At 36.0% G+C, this 16,900-nt stretch overlaps 1 protein-coding gene across 1 annotated transcript in view; it reads right to left on the minus strand.

Annotated features, from left to right (window-relative positions):
* Window positions 1-509: 509 nt before the first annotated feature.
* Window positions 510-16,900, minus strand: part of LOC121408194 (somatostatin receptor type 5-like) — a 48,423-nt gene continuing 32,032 nt past the window's right edge. The window contains exons 3-4 of the mRNA XM_041599574.1: window positions 3,174-3,309; window positions 510-1,462 (exon numbers count right to left, since the gene is read on the minus strand). Coding sequence (XP_041455508.1) covers window positions 897-1,462; window positions 3,174-3,309 — 702 coding nt within the window. The 3' untranslated portion in view covers window positions 510-896. The remainder of the gene's footprint in view (window positions 1,463-3,173; window positions 3,310-16,900) is intronic.

Consider the following 16,900-nt stretch of genomic DNA (forward strand, 5'->3'; position numbering starts at 1 on the left):
ATCTTTATTGGCAGTGTCATCATTACCATTACCATCATCATCATTATCATCATCAATATCCTCATCTCAAAAAGTATCATTATTACCTCCATCATCATAATCACCTTCATCTTCAACAGCTACGACATCTTTTCCGCTCTGATTATATTCAGCAATAGCAATATCATGATCATCATTATTGGCAATATCATCATCACAGTTACCATCATCATCGTCGCCATCAACGTGATCAACATCAACGTAATTCGAATGATCGTGGTCAATACCTCATTTTCATCATGAATCATAACCATAATCATAATTATCCCAACATCAGCATCATCACCACCCGATCACCACCACTCCTACCATCATCTTTATCTTTACCATCAACATAATCATCATTATCATCATCATCACTATCATCATCACCATCATCATAACTATCATCATCATCATCACTATCATCATCATCATCACTATCATCATCATCATCATCACCATCATCATTATCATCATCAACATCAATCAAACATGCTTATAATCATAAATACCAACCATCATAATTATCGTCTTTTTCTTCAACAACAACTATTCCAACATCATATAAAATGAAAGAAATAAAGGTAAGTCCTAATCCCTTATTACCTTCATGAATTCTCAAACTTCATTCTAAACCAAACAAGAATAAAATGCAGGGGTGAGTGAAGAAGGCTTCCAGTACCACAGATAGGTTTCTAATATTTCATTCCTATTCCCCTGACAAGTATGCATTCTTTTGTTTATCGGTGAACTTACGAGCACTGTTTACTCGTCGGTTCAAAATCTCTTGCGAAGTAAGTCAATTTTGACATAGTCAAAACACAAACATCTTTACTCGAGAGGCATTGTTACAGGTTTTCGACATTCATTTGATTTTATTTCTCTCTCCTAAGTGTCGAATCCTGCATTATTCCTTTGATATCAGGTGTGCGCTCTCGCTCAAGATCGACCGATGATGCCACTGCGCGTCCTGCAAACGTCCTGAAATGCTTCTTGAATCCTTCTCCTGCAAACGCGTAGAGGAAAGGATTCAGCATCATGCTCACATACAGCACAAAGTTCGTCAAACGGTGCACATAGCCGTACCGTGGCGCATCCTCGGTGATGTTCGGATCATAATGAGGCCATATGTGAACAACCAGGATAGGAACCCACGTGATCGCGAAGAAAAAGACGATGACCAGGATACGACGAGCGCTCCGCTTCCGGAAGGTACGCATCTTAATGCTACCCCTGGAATGTCCTGCACCGCGGGGTATGCTTAGGCGACGCCATATCTTGAAGTAAGAAATTGTAATGACAGCTAGTGGGATGACATAGATAGTGAGAATCTTGAACCAGTAGTACCATACTCCGCCCCGAACGGGAAGATATTCGCGACATCTCCCATCTTTATTAAGACCGGTTAAGATGGCGGTAGGAAGCTGAACGATGCTCGAGACTGGAAAGAACAATTATGCAAGGAGAAGAATCATTTATAGATACAGAATAGATAACCAAAGCTAATGCCGGGAGGATGGGGGGGGGTCACTCTTAACATTAGCTGCTGTGTGCACCAGCGTGCAGAAATGGCGTAGAAAAAATTATGTCCCGTTTCTGGCACCCAGGCGTCGTGGCGTCTTTTGGTAGGGTACCCCTTTTTCACTTGTCATGTCATTTGGGTTTGCAATATTGTTTATTAAGGTTACGCCATTTATGTTAAGGGTCCAATATACGGTTTGCTCATTATATTCATTATATTGTATATTCAAACGTTCTAGATGAAGTGGCCGATTTGTGAGAATATGAAATTAGTCGATCTTCACTGTTAATGCCCAAGACTTAATGGTAGGTAGGTAGCATGCCGTGTAGAGAACGACCCCCCCCCCACGGGCTTGCACCTGGCACTGTTCTTTTATGAATATTATGTTATTATGCTGGAATGAATATTTCAAAATATGATCATTCTGCCAAATTGATTTTTGTAATGATAAACCAATGAATTATTTCATCCCATGGGTAGAATTGCCTATTCTTATGAAAGTTTTTATTATCATCTTAAACCCTAACAACAAGGCAACGATAATCACCCAGTTTCAATCAGATTTACTAATCCTGATGTTCAAGAACATCTTAATTCAAAATGAAACAAAGAAATATACGACCCCACAGTTATTCAGCCTACCGTTGATCTCCAGAATAAAATGTTTTATTAATGTCAGAACTATTACGATAAATTCATATGGAACTTCTATCAATTTATTTGTCTCTCCGATTATGACAGAGAGAGAAATTATATATGTATCAGGGGCTTCAGATATTGACATTTAAAAAAGATAATTATGTACTACATTGTAAATCCCTCAGAGAATTAGCTATTCCAGGCAAGCATTTATGGGTAACATATCCCCAACAGACCTAACACAAAATTTAATAGAATAACATAGTAGTCCAGGGGCTCAGGGAGTTTATTCAGCTGATCGGGTACATAAGGTTTGATGGTCCCAACATGTTGACATGATATCAGTGGTCAAGAAAACGTGTTGCTGCCGAGTCATATCCTGTAAGGAAGGCCCAGAAGACCCCATTTTTGTCGGCCATCTTGGATTTTTCATGATAATCAATTATTTTCATATTTTTGCACAAACAATGGAAACATATTAAATAAATACGCATTTCACAATGATTTAGATAGTATGAATCGATTGCAATCGTTTTCTAGATAGTGCGGTTGGAAATTTTTGAAAAATATAAGAATTTATGCCAAAATTTCCACGTTTTTAGGCAAAAATTTGCATGTACATTGATATCTTTCTGTTTTGTCATTAATATCAACAATTAATGCAAAATATCGGCATTCTACACGAAAGAGGATATCTTAACGAGAACATTTATATGCTTCATGACAGCATTAATGTCTTAACTTGCATAAGTATGGGGAAAATACCTTCAAATGTATTCCCCGATATTGCGACAAAATGACACCAAAAAGCAACAGCCGTCACTAGTGATACCGACTAAAATGCGCTTGGAGTCTGCCGCTGCTAAGATAGGATCCCACTCATTCCATGATGTATCAGCCCTTTAAAACCACATTTCGACCTTCTTATTCGTTCATCATCACTTTATCAATGCCAAGACTTTGAACATCGGGCAACCATATAAGTTCTTACCTATCCATAAAACAGCCAAGACCGTTAGTACAAATGGCGGTGATCGCGATCGCACTGATGATGTTGGATGAATGATGAGGCGATATCGATCAAAGGCTAAGTAGGCGAGTGTCAAACACGCGGCTTGTCGTATCGTCTGCAAAAACAATGAACACACAAGGGAAACTGATCATTAGGAGATGGTTCATGTTCTAGTATACATAACTCGGTTACTGGGAATGTCACAGCGATTAGGCAAGATATAAACTGTTTATAGTTTTAAGAATACAGGTCAAAAAAGTTTGGATGATAAATCATGTCGTCAGGACAACTCAGGAAATATATTAAGATTCAAATACTTTCACCACACCTTTTTCAATGAGAGGAAGCCAGACCGGATGTAATTTGATGACATTGACATGTTCTGATACATCTATGCTTCCAACAGAACAAACGAAATGATCATTAGGTTAAGGGTAAAAAGGAAAAGAGTCGCTAACAGCTAAACAAAGTTAAACAAATTTAAGAAATTCTGACCGAACTATATTTCGCCGAAATCCTCACATGCGATGGAATTACACGAGAGAGAGAGAGGGGGGGGGGGGGGGGGGCTGTGACAGAATCGTCATCTTACTGCCAAAGAAGAAAAGAATGATCTTATTTTCTACCATTTGAGATGGATACAAATTCGAGCTCAAGTCCCAATTTGTCATGTTTTATTAAGAGAGATTGCAGGATATCTATCAATGAATATTCTTTCCGAATACAAATTCATATGAGGAAAATATTTAGGTCCTATCCCAATTTTTCTGCATGTAATCTCGACATAACATGCAGGTTTCGGTTAATCTTCATCTCAAACTATCACAAAGCACAGTAAGGTATTTTGTTAAACTGTAATACGGCGTGCTTTGATGACCTGCATCAAAGTAAATGTCTCTTAACTCCACTTCTTTTGATGAAACACTGACATGTTCTTTTGAGAATAAACAGCGTCAGTTGTGTTCTTTGATAAGTTCATCTATCTTCACCAATTCTTGTTGGCAGTGAAGTAGAACTAAATGAAAGAATCGGAGCATAATTTGTAAGGCGGTCGCTGATAATTGGTAGAACGTGCGGAAAAAACACGTTCCTATCGGCTGCTTATCTAGTGTCTAATGAAGATTTATCTAACTCACTAGAAATTTGTCGCCTGAACAGGTACGATAAATATTATAACAGATTTTTCCCATCCTAGTTTCGAGAATAACCAATGACAATGTTTATTAAAAAAACTCATGTACACTCTAAAAAAATGTTTACCCAATATTGGGTAAAATGGGAACATGCATGCTGGTTGTGTAAATATTTTGTAAATTTTACGCAATGTTGCGTTGAAATAGCCCAATATGGGATAAAAAAAGCAAACATTCATGTTCCTTTCTACCCAATGTTGGGTAAAATTTTAAACAGTGTTTTTTAGAGTGTAATCACATATTCGAATTTATAAATCGCAAGCATTGACATCATATAAATTGATATTTAGGTCCTATCTGGTTGTGATGGCATTAACATGTCTCTTCTTAAGCAAATAATTCACCCTCTTGCTAGCCCTCTGACTCACATATTTAATAATTCCCTATCTGAAGGTGTTTATTAAAAGTAGCAAAAGTTAATCCAATCTTTAAAAAAGACAACCCTCACGAAATAAGTAATTACCGTCCCATTTCCTTACTTCCAACAATATCTAAAATTCTAGAAAAAATAGTTTAGACTGTATAAATTCATAAACAAATATAATATTCTGAATTGTAATCAATATGGTTTTAGAAAAAAATTCTCAACAGATTTAGCATTACTTCAAATCTATGACAAAATAACAAATGCCATAGCAAACAAAGAACACGTAATTGGCATTTTTTGCGATCTTAGTAAAGCATTTGACACCCTTAACCATGCTATTTTACTCTTCAAACTCAACCATTATGGAATACGAGGTCATTGTCTCTCATTTTTTAATGACTACCTAAATAATAGAAGGCAATATGTCAATTTTAACAGTTGCGACTCTGATTCTCTTTTAGTTCGATGTGGTGTCCCTCAAGGTTCCATTTTAGGCCCACTTTTATTTTTACTCTATATTAACGATATCATTAGATCCTCCCCTATTTTATCCTTTGTTTTATTTGCCGACGACACCAATATATTTTATTCTCATAGAGACCTTAATTCATTAAACAATATCGTAAATTGTGAAATTAATAAAGTATCAAACTGGTTCAAAGCCAATAAACTCTCTCTTAATACAAAAAAGACACATTTTATGTACTTCAGACACCATTCCCATAACATTAACACACCGATTTACATTAATATTGACGGCACCCCTCTAGAACAGAAAAAACAATCTAAATTTTTAGGTGTAATTATGGATGAATCTTTGACCTGGAATCAACACATACACCACGTTACGATGTCCGTTTCCAAAAGTATTGGAAAAATTTCGAAGTTAAAATTCACTCTTCCTGGCAGTACTTTATTCTTGTTATACAATTCGTTGGTCCTCCCTTATATAACATATTGTAACGTCGTCTGGGCTAATTGTGGTCCTTTTAAACTAAATTCTATCTTTAAATTACAAAAAAGAGCAATCCGTATATGCACAGGGTCACATTACTTGGCTCATTCTGACCCATTGTTTTATAAACTCAAAACTTTAAAAATATTTGATATCAATACGATTCAAGTAGCCATCTTTATGTTCAAATACTTTAATAATCATCTTCCTCCGTCCTTTAATAATATGTTTAGGTTTAACAGGTCTGTTCATTCCTACCCAACCCGCTCATCAGGAAACCTTCATCTCACCAACCCTAAGTTATTAATAACTCATAAATCAATTCGACATTATGGTCCTGATATTTGGAACAACTTTCCAGACAATATTAAGTCATGTTCAACAATATACTCATTTAAAGCCACTATCAAAAGAAAAACCATCGAATCATATGCATCCCCTCTTCAAGTTAATTATTCAACTGCCCTTTACTTCACCCGCACCTGCACCTGCATTGCACCCACTTGATCAATGAAGAAATAAATTTATGTACCATTTTACGAGGCCGCCATCATCTTCAAGCTTAACCGCTCACGATGGCGGTCTCCTGCATTCATTTAAACTGTTATTTTCTTTTGATTGAATATTGCTTCTTGTTGATATTTATTTTTCATTGCTTTTTTATGACTATTGCTTTATTACTTTGTGAAACTTAATTGTATCACCTTGTTGTTATGTTGCATATATTATCTTGAATGCAGAAATAAATAAGATAAAATCAAATCAAAATATATCATCAGCAACGATTGATTGGGGCCATCGGAAAGCACGTTCGAAACATGTAAAAAGGAAAACATTTAAGAGGGGAACTGTAAAGTGCCATTTTTACCCCATCAACAGTAATTATACAGAACAAATTAGAGAGTTGATGGCACTACGCTCTTATTCCTTTCCACTGTATTTAACATGTTTCATGACATTTTTAAGTCATGAGGGTGCATTTTGCATCCCTTTTTCATTTTTCGTGGAAGATTGCACCTAATATTTTTTCCTAGTGTTTCATAGGCAAACTTGGACCTTTTTTTATAATTTCATAGTATTCATCCATGCCCTGGAACAGATATTGATAGGATTAATACAATCCAGCGCTTTGTTACATGGTATGTCTGAGACGTAGATCGATGGCATGATGAAACAAAATAATATTATATAGCGCTTATTACACTTTGTTTCTAAGAGCATTATATTGCAATTATTATTACCCCTGTCATTGGATCCTGACATGCCCGCACACAATGTATGTACTTTCTCCACCCCCTGGGAGCATTCCTACTATAGTTCCAAGACTCAATTGCTGGGGATACTACATAGGTTTTCGCATCCCACCGGGTACCCATCTAACACCTGGGTGGAGAGTGGTAATTTGTGGATTAAAGCCTTGCCAATGAAAGGACGCTATAGGTCATGCACGTGCCAGTGGGATTCGAACACACGACCCTCTGATTGCAAGGCGAGAGTCAGAACCGCTACACCACGACATTTCAGTTGGAACGTCGAATTATATTGTAAAACGATAAAAGGGACTGAAAGTCTTATCCCTCCATGATGATACTGTGAACAACTAAATTTCATAAATTGTGTGTGGGGGGGGGGGGGGTACAGAGGTATTAATCCACTCTCTTTTCATAACATAATTATGGTATATGGTGTATAGTAGATTTTCATTTAATATCAAAATGATGAAAAGAAGGTTAAAGGCACACTCTTAGCATTTTTTGGGAACACAATTTATGACGCATTTTGGACCTTGTGTGGTGCATGATGTTTCAATTAAATTTTGTCATGCTCCCGTAGTTGGCCAAGTTTTTGAACGTAATGGCTGCAGAGAAATTCAAACATTTATAACGTTTGGGTTCCCCTCACTTTTTCTTTGAAAACAAAAATGTGTAAAGTATGTTTGGAAAATATCCATCAATCGCTCTTCATATATAATTGAAAAGCTTTAAACGGCACATTTAAAAAAATTTGTAAAGAAATAATGCACTTATTTCTTTAATTCATCTGCAGGTATCACAAGAATATTGAGATCCATCCTTATATGCCTATATTAAATTTGAAATCATATGGTTACTGTATGTCGTCTTTGTGTACACCAGAAATAGGTGGGGGTTTTCTGAGAGTATAGCAGGGTTTTCATTACAATTGTGATTATATACAGAGAAATGAAGCATTCTTAGATTTGAATAAAAAAATATTTTGTTTACGAAATAACAGGGTTTTTCAATTCAAGCTTTCAGTCATGATGCTCTCATATGTGTAGGAGGTTACATATTCTTTTCTCATTATATACCAGACTTTATCATGTTTTTCGATAACACATTTACATGATATGAATTCGATCTCCGGATTCAATCACAATATCACCCATGTGATTACAATAAAATGACAATGTATAGAAATAATTTCGACTTAGATTTTTTCTTTCATAATCATTGCTTACAGCAATTTCACAATATCCCTACCGGCACCACAATTTTCTATCAGAAGGAAATGACCGACATTCGTCTACAGTTAGACACTAGATCAGGGGTTTCTTCAGGGGGTGTGCATGCCCTGACAGGGGCAAACTCTTTCTTCCAGTATTTTTCTGACAACTCCCCAAAAGAATAACTCCAAGCATCCACCTCCATCGATGCAATTTTAACCATTTTTAATTAAAAAAAAACTCATTCACATTTTCCTTGGCCGGGCTGGGCACTCCACCACCTATATCCACTAACTAAACCATAGATGTACACATGCACACGCACCCACAAGAATGAAATATTAAAACAAAGCACCACAGCAGACGGGCTCCAACAACGTGCTACATCCAGCTGTCTGAAACATTCGATTGCACACTTAATTGATGTAATTTCATATGCTTTGGCCACCGCCTCCCGCCCAGCCCGCCCCCCCCACACACACACACAAACGAAACAGCTTATCACTTTGATTATGGCCTACGTGACGAAAGCATTTAAACCAAAGTCTACTCATATAGCCATTCACTGATGGATACCATCCAAATTGTACTCAATTTCATAATATTTCATTTCTGATTTCAAATTACAATCATTCAACCAGATCAAATTATCATAAGCACACTAATGAATGAGAGTCCATTTCTTTTGTATACAGTGCGTCCCACAAAAAACGAAACCGAGATTTAGCGAAGATTTACCATAACTTAATCATAAATACAATAGACAAATGACCTACCAACGTAAAGCCTAGAATCTCCACATTCACGCATGAGTGAGCAAAAACATTTTGAAGAAAGGATGCCAAAAACTCATTTGGCGGGGGTATCTAAATTTCAAAAAGAATGTCACATGACTAAAAAGTTCAATATCTGCTCTTTTATTTGATACCTTAATCACAGAAAATTGTCAAGAAGTAAAAAATTTATGATCCTCGAAACTATGCTTGTATTTCCATAATTTCATTAAATAAACGTGTTTTCACCGGTTTCCAAAAGAAGCTATCGCACGCTGATCGTCAACAAAACAGAGTGTCGAATGAGTTTGAACCCTAGCCTGTTAAACCTCTTCATTTTATGAAATTATTGAAAATCAAGCCTTGTTTCGAATAAGCAGAACTTTCTTATTTTTGACCATTTTCTGTAATTGAGGTATCAAATTAAAAAGGAGATATTGAACGTTTTGAAAATGTGGGTTTCTTTTTAAACCCAGATACAGCCCGCCAAGTGACTTTTTGGTATCCCCTTTTCAAATTGTTTTTGCTCACTCATGCGTGAATGACAAATAATCTAAGTAATTTCCGATGCAAGAGGAGATTCTAAGCTTTACAATGGTAGGTCATTTGTCTATTGTATTTGTGATAAGTTACGATAAATCATCGATAAATCTCGGTTTCGTTTTTTGTGGGACGCACTGTATATCTTATCCGTAATCCACAATATCCATATTATCCAATAATCCTCTCTTGCATTGGAATTGAATTTGCTTCTTTTTGTGAATATCATAATCTTCATAACGAAGGGATATATTAAGATGATGTATTTTGTCAGCTCAACCTCAACTTAACAATAATCTAAATGGTAATTTGGTTTTGGTCAGCAATAGTTTGCTAAAAGAGAAACTTGGGGTGGAATTGAAGTGTGTGCGTCATAACTAGAAAATAAATTGGCTCAGTATATAGAAGGGTTTACAGCACAGAAGATTTTAACATAAAATAGATTGAAATAGTACATGGATGTTTAAATCTTGTAAAACTTTTGGACTCAACAGTTTTCATGTTCAATTTGCATCTTCCCGCCTTTCCCATTTCTCTTACCATGCTAAAGACTATACATACAACTAAATGTACTCATCTGTTTTGTCATAGATCATGACTTGTGATAAAATATTCCGAAACGTATATGTATAGGATTTCATCAGCAGAAAATCAACAAATTGTGTTAAGGAATTAAATGTGTGGAGAGTTGTGGCCCAGTATATTAGTCTTCGGACTTTGAAACAAAGGGTCGTGGGTTCGAATCCCAGCCATGAAATTTATCCACATTTTGTTGCACTCGACCCAGGTTAGGTGAATGAGTACCCGGTAGGATTTATTCCTTGAACGCTTTAGCGCCTATTGATATGGCGGCTCAGCTACAGCCGGGGTAATAATTATGATACCAACTACACTGTAAAAAATGAAGTGCTAATTTGTACTAGTGATTCTGCACTCGTAGTGCAATCACTATACAAAGCGCAGTTGAGTATAATTTTCGGAACTGCGCTATATAAATGGACATATTATTATTTAATATTACAAATAACTTTAAGATTCAACCAACCTTAAAGGAAACCAAAACCCAAGAAGAGAAGCAATTTTATTGGAAAGAGTAAAATGAGAGGAACAATTTAAAAAAAGTTTCATCAAAATCGGTTATGAAATAAGCAAGTTATGGACGATTAAAAGGTCTTGTTGTACTTACTATGTGGATCCTCAAATTGGCAATCGTGCTTCAATATGGCTGATTTTGTGGACAACTCTCCATTTGTTTTGTACACATATTTTCAGATTTCCCCCTTTATTTTACATATTTCACATTATCTCCTCCTGACCTTGACATATATGGTGTGGATTATATTTTCACATGACATATGTTGTGCTCAGAAGGAGGCAAGATGCAATTTGAAAGATAATGAGGAAAATCTGAAAATTTGTGTACAAAACAAATGGAGAGTTGTCCACAAAATCAGCCATTTTGAAGAAAGTACAACAAGAGTTTTCAAACTCCCATAACGTGCTTATTTCATAACCGATTTTGATGAAACTTTTTTAAATTGTTCCTCTCATTTTACTCTTTCCAATAAGATTACTTCTCTTCTTGGGTTTTGGTATCCTTTAATGATTATTTGTGTAAATGGAGCTAAGCAGAACTTTCACACACACCCACGCAACCCTCACACAAACACCCATCTTCAACGAACACTACCACAAAAATCTTTATAAAAAAAAAAGGTTCGTCTTCGTGATAGCCGTCTTCTTTCATCATTTGATCACATTTTATTTCGTACTTCTTTGTATGGAACTCAATCACATCCCAACAATGCTTCACAAAAGATCCTCATCTCTATAGAGCAAAGAACCGGGGCGCTTCGTACTAATTTGATTCTGCACACTTAACGATTCGTCGCCTAACGAAATTAAAGACGAAAGGTTTGGGGCCATTTCTTCGCTAATTGATGCGGAAAAGCTTAAGGCGTTACATCCATAAAACTGTCATATTTTTATCTTCCAGTGTACTAAATGATTTGATCTACCTATTACACGTGCTGATGAAGCAACACAATAAAAAAAACGTAACGTTTTCAAAGTAAAACCCTATTTTTCATATTCAATTAAACGGCAAGGCCATTTTCCATAAAAAGCTAAGAAATATACATTGAATTAAAAGTTAAAAATCTATCATAATTATCTACAAATTAAGAGATGATCATTGTTGGTCCCGTTGGTCTTTTATAATATACGTACATAACAGGCCTTGCGTGCTGCAAAATTGGCAATAAACGTCTCGTAAGACTTCAGTCGGATACATTCAAGTGTTTCCAAATAAAAGATAGGTCACAATGCATTGATTGAAAAGCGCTGTGAACAAGCTCAAGGCTACAAGTATCTTCTAATGTTTTAAACAAAAATATAGAGGGAAAGGGAAGAAAAAAGAAAGCGGTAAAGGATTGAAGAACGAGTGATGATAATTATAGAGCAACAATGGCATTTATTACGAATATCAAAAAATGAATTACATACTAATTGAAATATCATGATGGCCTGACGGCAATGATCGGGGAAATTATTTTTTTTCACTTTTGTATATCACATAATCTTAGTTCTACAGTCCTTAGACCACTTCATGCTACCCCACATTTTCTTCTCTTCTTCTTTTCTCCTCCTCCTTCTTTTCTTCTTCTCCGCCTTCTCGGTTCTTGTCCTCGTCCTTCTTTTCCTTCTTCTTCGTCTATAATTTCTCACTCTCTATCGTCCCCTTTCTCTATTTACTTCTCCTCAATCCCTTTTCTCTCCTTTATATTTCTTTCACTTTGCCACCCCCTTCTCTCGTTTTTTTATAAATCTCTCTCCCACCCTCCCATTTACCCATTTCCTCTGCCTCCCTTTCTTTTCTATATATGAAGGTCCCATGTGGAAGGCTGTGCCCCTTTAGAACTGAGGATGAAACTAATTACGTCCTTTTTTTATTGAAGATCTCAATCTCCCCTTTAGTTAAAAAATCTGCAACGGTTTCAAATTATTCATCGGAAAGGAAACCCTTTGAAAATCTCGACCATTTGCCATCCTGTTATTTCATTTTGATACAAGAGTTTATCCTTTCTGAAGCTAGATTATAATAGAATAAAAAGGCAGTTATACCTATCATTGTTTCATACGATGGTTTTGCAAAGAGGTGCCATTGCAGAGAAATTATATTTTTACTGTTTCACGCTTTAATGTCCCACGAAATATACATCCAAAATTTGTTTAAATGATCAAATAAATGATATTTTGAATTACTGCTCTTGTTTTCTTGAAACACATTTTATTGAAAATATGAATTCATAATTATTTCAATATACATATCTGAGCCCTGGATTTGCAACAGTGTCATATTTATGAATTTATTGTCATTTGTATCATTTTTTTGACGATTCGATATACATCATAACTTCTGAAACTATATTGCGACTTTTTTATTATGATGACGGTTGAATCATAATAGTGTGTGGCGAGTTTACATTAACATATGTACGGAGAGTACCGCCGTGATACGGAAGACGATCCCATGCGAATAGAGATTATCCGAATAGTCCAGATGAAATCTTTGACGAGCGGTCATGTATCTCTTTAATCATGGATCTACTTGATTTTGTTTCCTCCTAGTGAAATATAAGTATTATGACCTGAAGGAACACAGCCATTTCTGGGTCGGGTTGTTGGCTTTGGAGGAAAGAGAAATATCTTTGGGATGAGCCCGTTTGATGAGTAAATTTCGGGTCTCCACCATATACATCGATATATGGCGTCTAAAAAACAATACTAAGGCACGGCAGACTGAGAGGGGGAGAGTCGTGATGTTTGTGACAACTGTCACGGTTGGGTATCTCGTGCAGTAAAGTAAAGTTCACAAACGCTTTCAAATTTGAAGAAGAATTGAAAAGAAAAAGAACCAACGATAACAAATGTGTGTTTGTCTTCACATTTGCCATTTTTTTCACACTATCGCATTTCATTTCATTTCTGATTTAATATTTTGTGGGTGACATGGTTTACGTGGTCTCGATAAGAACGAAAGAGAGAAAAAAGGTGATACCGCTGGATGATACATAGATTGAATTGACTATTGAAAAATTGAATTGATTGTTTAAACAATAGGCTAGGCTTTACTCTTAGTTCTGCCAAAAGTGTAGGTTCAAGGGAAGAGCAGTATGGAATATTATGACTCGACATGGCGGGTTGGGAGATATACAGACAGAGAGAGAGAGAGAGGTAGAGCATGGGTAGAGAAAGGGGGAGAGAAACAGACAGAGGCCTGCAGAAGTGATACCATCGTCAATACCTTACCTACAATATTTTGACTGCTACCAGAAAGGAAGTGTTTCTGACCATTGGTTTCCGTCTATTCTCATATTGACAGATATGACAGATTTGAACGGAACATACTTTATTTGACTGACAATAAGTTATCGAAAGTGACAGTCACTTGTATTTGTACTATTAATCCCCTCCACTGATGGCATTACGTATGACCAAAGTTGCTCTAGAAAATGATATATGCGTAGGCTACCTTCAAGCGAAGTCAAGGGACATAGTGCAGTTTTTAGATCACCGAATTGCCGAAGAATTATATCTCTATCGGCATTAATCTGTACTAAAATGAAACACTCATTAAAAAAATCAAACTCGCTTTTCTTAAGATGATAAACAAAATATGAGCCAAAACTACAATTTTAAAAACAAAATGGACAATGAAGAAAATAAATTTCTAAGCACGTAAGCGTAAGACCAGCCGCTTCTGTTGCTTCGCTCCATCGTATGCACCGTTAACAAATACGTTGTACATTCTTTTTCACTATATGCACTGGTAGTTTGTGGTAGATTGATATTATAACCTAGAATATAAACAATTGCAAAACATGCTTGCTTTTATATCGTCTTCAAGTCTCTATAGACCAGGGGTTCTCAAACTTTTTATTTAAAGGGCCAGATTAGACTCCAGGTAAACCTGAAAGGGCCAGGGTGAAGTGGATACTTAGAAAAAAAATGTGCGCGAAGTGCAAAGACCTTTGCGGTCAGGGTCCTAGATGCTCTCTTGTGCAATCTTGCCCTTATTTTGGGAGCAATTAATCCAACAAATTTATAAAAGTTTCATAATTTATGTTTTGACTGTCATTACTTTTATTACGGTTAGATCTAACATGGATACACAATGTAATCATATTGAGCTATGTTTCATATTGTGACTTAAAAATGATTTTAAAAACCCAGCAGAGTCTCGCGGGCCGGATTGAGAAACTCCAAGGGCCGGATCCGGCCCGCGGGCCGTAGTTTGAGATCCCCTGCTATAGACCTTCCACATAAACGCAACATAACCTTCATTATGATCATGATCTCGAAACTATCAACACAGGGGTTTTGAAATCAACAATCTAAATTTATATATATATATATATACATATATATATATATATATATATATATATATATATACATATATATATATATATATATATATATATATATATATATATACATTTATATTTGGAGTGTTTTTTTTGGTGTCAAAACCAACATAGGGGGTGTTGCAAGAAAATATTTGATATCAATTGCCAAAATTCTGTTGCAATTTTTCAACTGATAGTTCAGTGTTAGCTGTAACAAATCAGACTAAACTTCTTGTTTCAAGGAGCAGATTAGCAATCAATCACTAATTTGTAATTAACTACAACACATGTCTTTGATTTAGAAAACAAAAAAAGACTCGCAATTGATCGCAAGATTCTTGCAATGCCCCAATAGTCTACAGAGATGATGCGTCCCCCCGGCACCTCTCTTCTTAATCTTGCCCTTTCATAAAAGCATTGCTACCTTTATTTCTGTTAATCGCAAATCTTTGCTCTGTTTTACTCTCTTCCCATTATGTCCCGATTGCCAGATTGTTCTTTCCTCGTTATCACTGTCCTGAACATATAATGTTGGATTTCACATTTTATAGCATTCATGTTACAGAAATAAAGCATTGCGGACATTTTTGTGGTTGGCCCCTCTTCAATTTACAACAATTTGTATCCAATCTTTCCCCGGACAGCACTAAGAGGCAGTCGTTCATCCAACCAACCAAAGATCTTGTTTCGTTGTCGCTTGTTTGATTCTACGAGTTTATTCAACAACAAGGAATCATGCGAATGAAATTCGATGTTCTTGTCTTTGGCAAGCAACGCTTCTTTTTCTTAAATCATCTAAGTAATATGTAATGATAGGATATAAGTATATAGGCAGGAGCGGATCCAGGATTTCCCGAAAGGGGGAGGGCGCACATTTTTCAAGGAAAATTTGACAAGCCCCCCCCCCCCAAAAAAAAAAAAAAGGTTTTCACCCAAAATTTAAGGTCATTTCGTCCACGGAAAATTAGACAAGCAAAAATAAAAAAAAGGTTCTAGCTTCAAAAGGGAGAGGGTGCACACTTGTGTTAGAACGGCATATTTACATTACAAATTTTGATTATGCCTCTCAAAGGGGGGGGGGCGCATAGGCTGGGTGTGCCCCCCTCCTAGATCCGTCATTGCCAGTAGGCGTGGATAAAGAATCTATATGTGTGATATAGATTAATCTGAATAAATATCCACCCTTAATCTCCTTTCTCAACTGTATTAAAATCATAATTCACTAAAAAAATAATTAAAAAAACCCACACTGAGGTTATAATGGATTACTGTAATCTCATATTAACCAGTATTCATAAATGTGAAAATGAATAAATTGGTATCGTAAACGGTAATAAGCAGTGGAGTTACGTTAGGGGCGGCGGAATGTCCCGCGGAATGTATTCTCGTTTGGGGACAAAGCCAGAAAAGGGCATTTATATTTCAAAAAAGGCATGTTGGTGTAAACGTATGAGGTTATCATTTGTGTGAAGTTCGTGTTTTGCAGTAAGTTGAGCATTTTTTTTATTTCTGATTGATAAAATATATATTCAGGTTTTGTTTTGCGTGAGCGAACGATTTTGAAAAAAAGTTGTAAAACTTGCTTTTAATTATTACGCTAATTACTGTTAAAAAATTCCTGTAATATGACATGAAGAGTAAACATTCCGAGCATTTTTTTGTAATCATGAAAAGAGATGCGTATCTAATTAAAGAATTAACGTGAGGGTGAAGCGCGAGTTGAAATTTTGATATACTGACAAGAAAGTGAACCTGCTAAAGACTGCCTTTAGTGACTCATAAATAGGATACATGATTCACCAATCGAATAATGCGAGCGCGAAGCGCGAGTTGAAACTTTATGGCAATCGAACCTGAAAATGGGACATTCTAATATATATATTTTTTTTTGTATCCTGGGGCCTGTTGCATAAAACTTTTACCTGAGAAAACTCTGGTAAAAATTGAAAACTAAGTAAAGGTTACTCTGATTTCTGCCATTTACTTTAACACAGGGCAAAAAC

The sequence above is a fragment of the Lytechinus variegatus genome, chromosome 2, assembly GCF_018143015.1.
Source record: "Lytechinus variegatus isolate NC3 chromosome 2, Lvar_3.0, whole genome shotgun sequence".
Taxonomy (NCBI): domain Eukaryota; kingdom Metazoa; phylum Echinodermata; class Echinoidea; order Temnopleuroida; family Toxopneustidae; genus Lytechinus; species Lytechinus variegatus.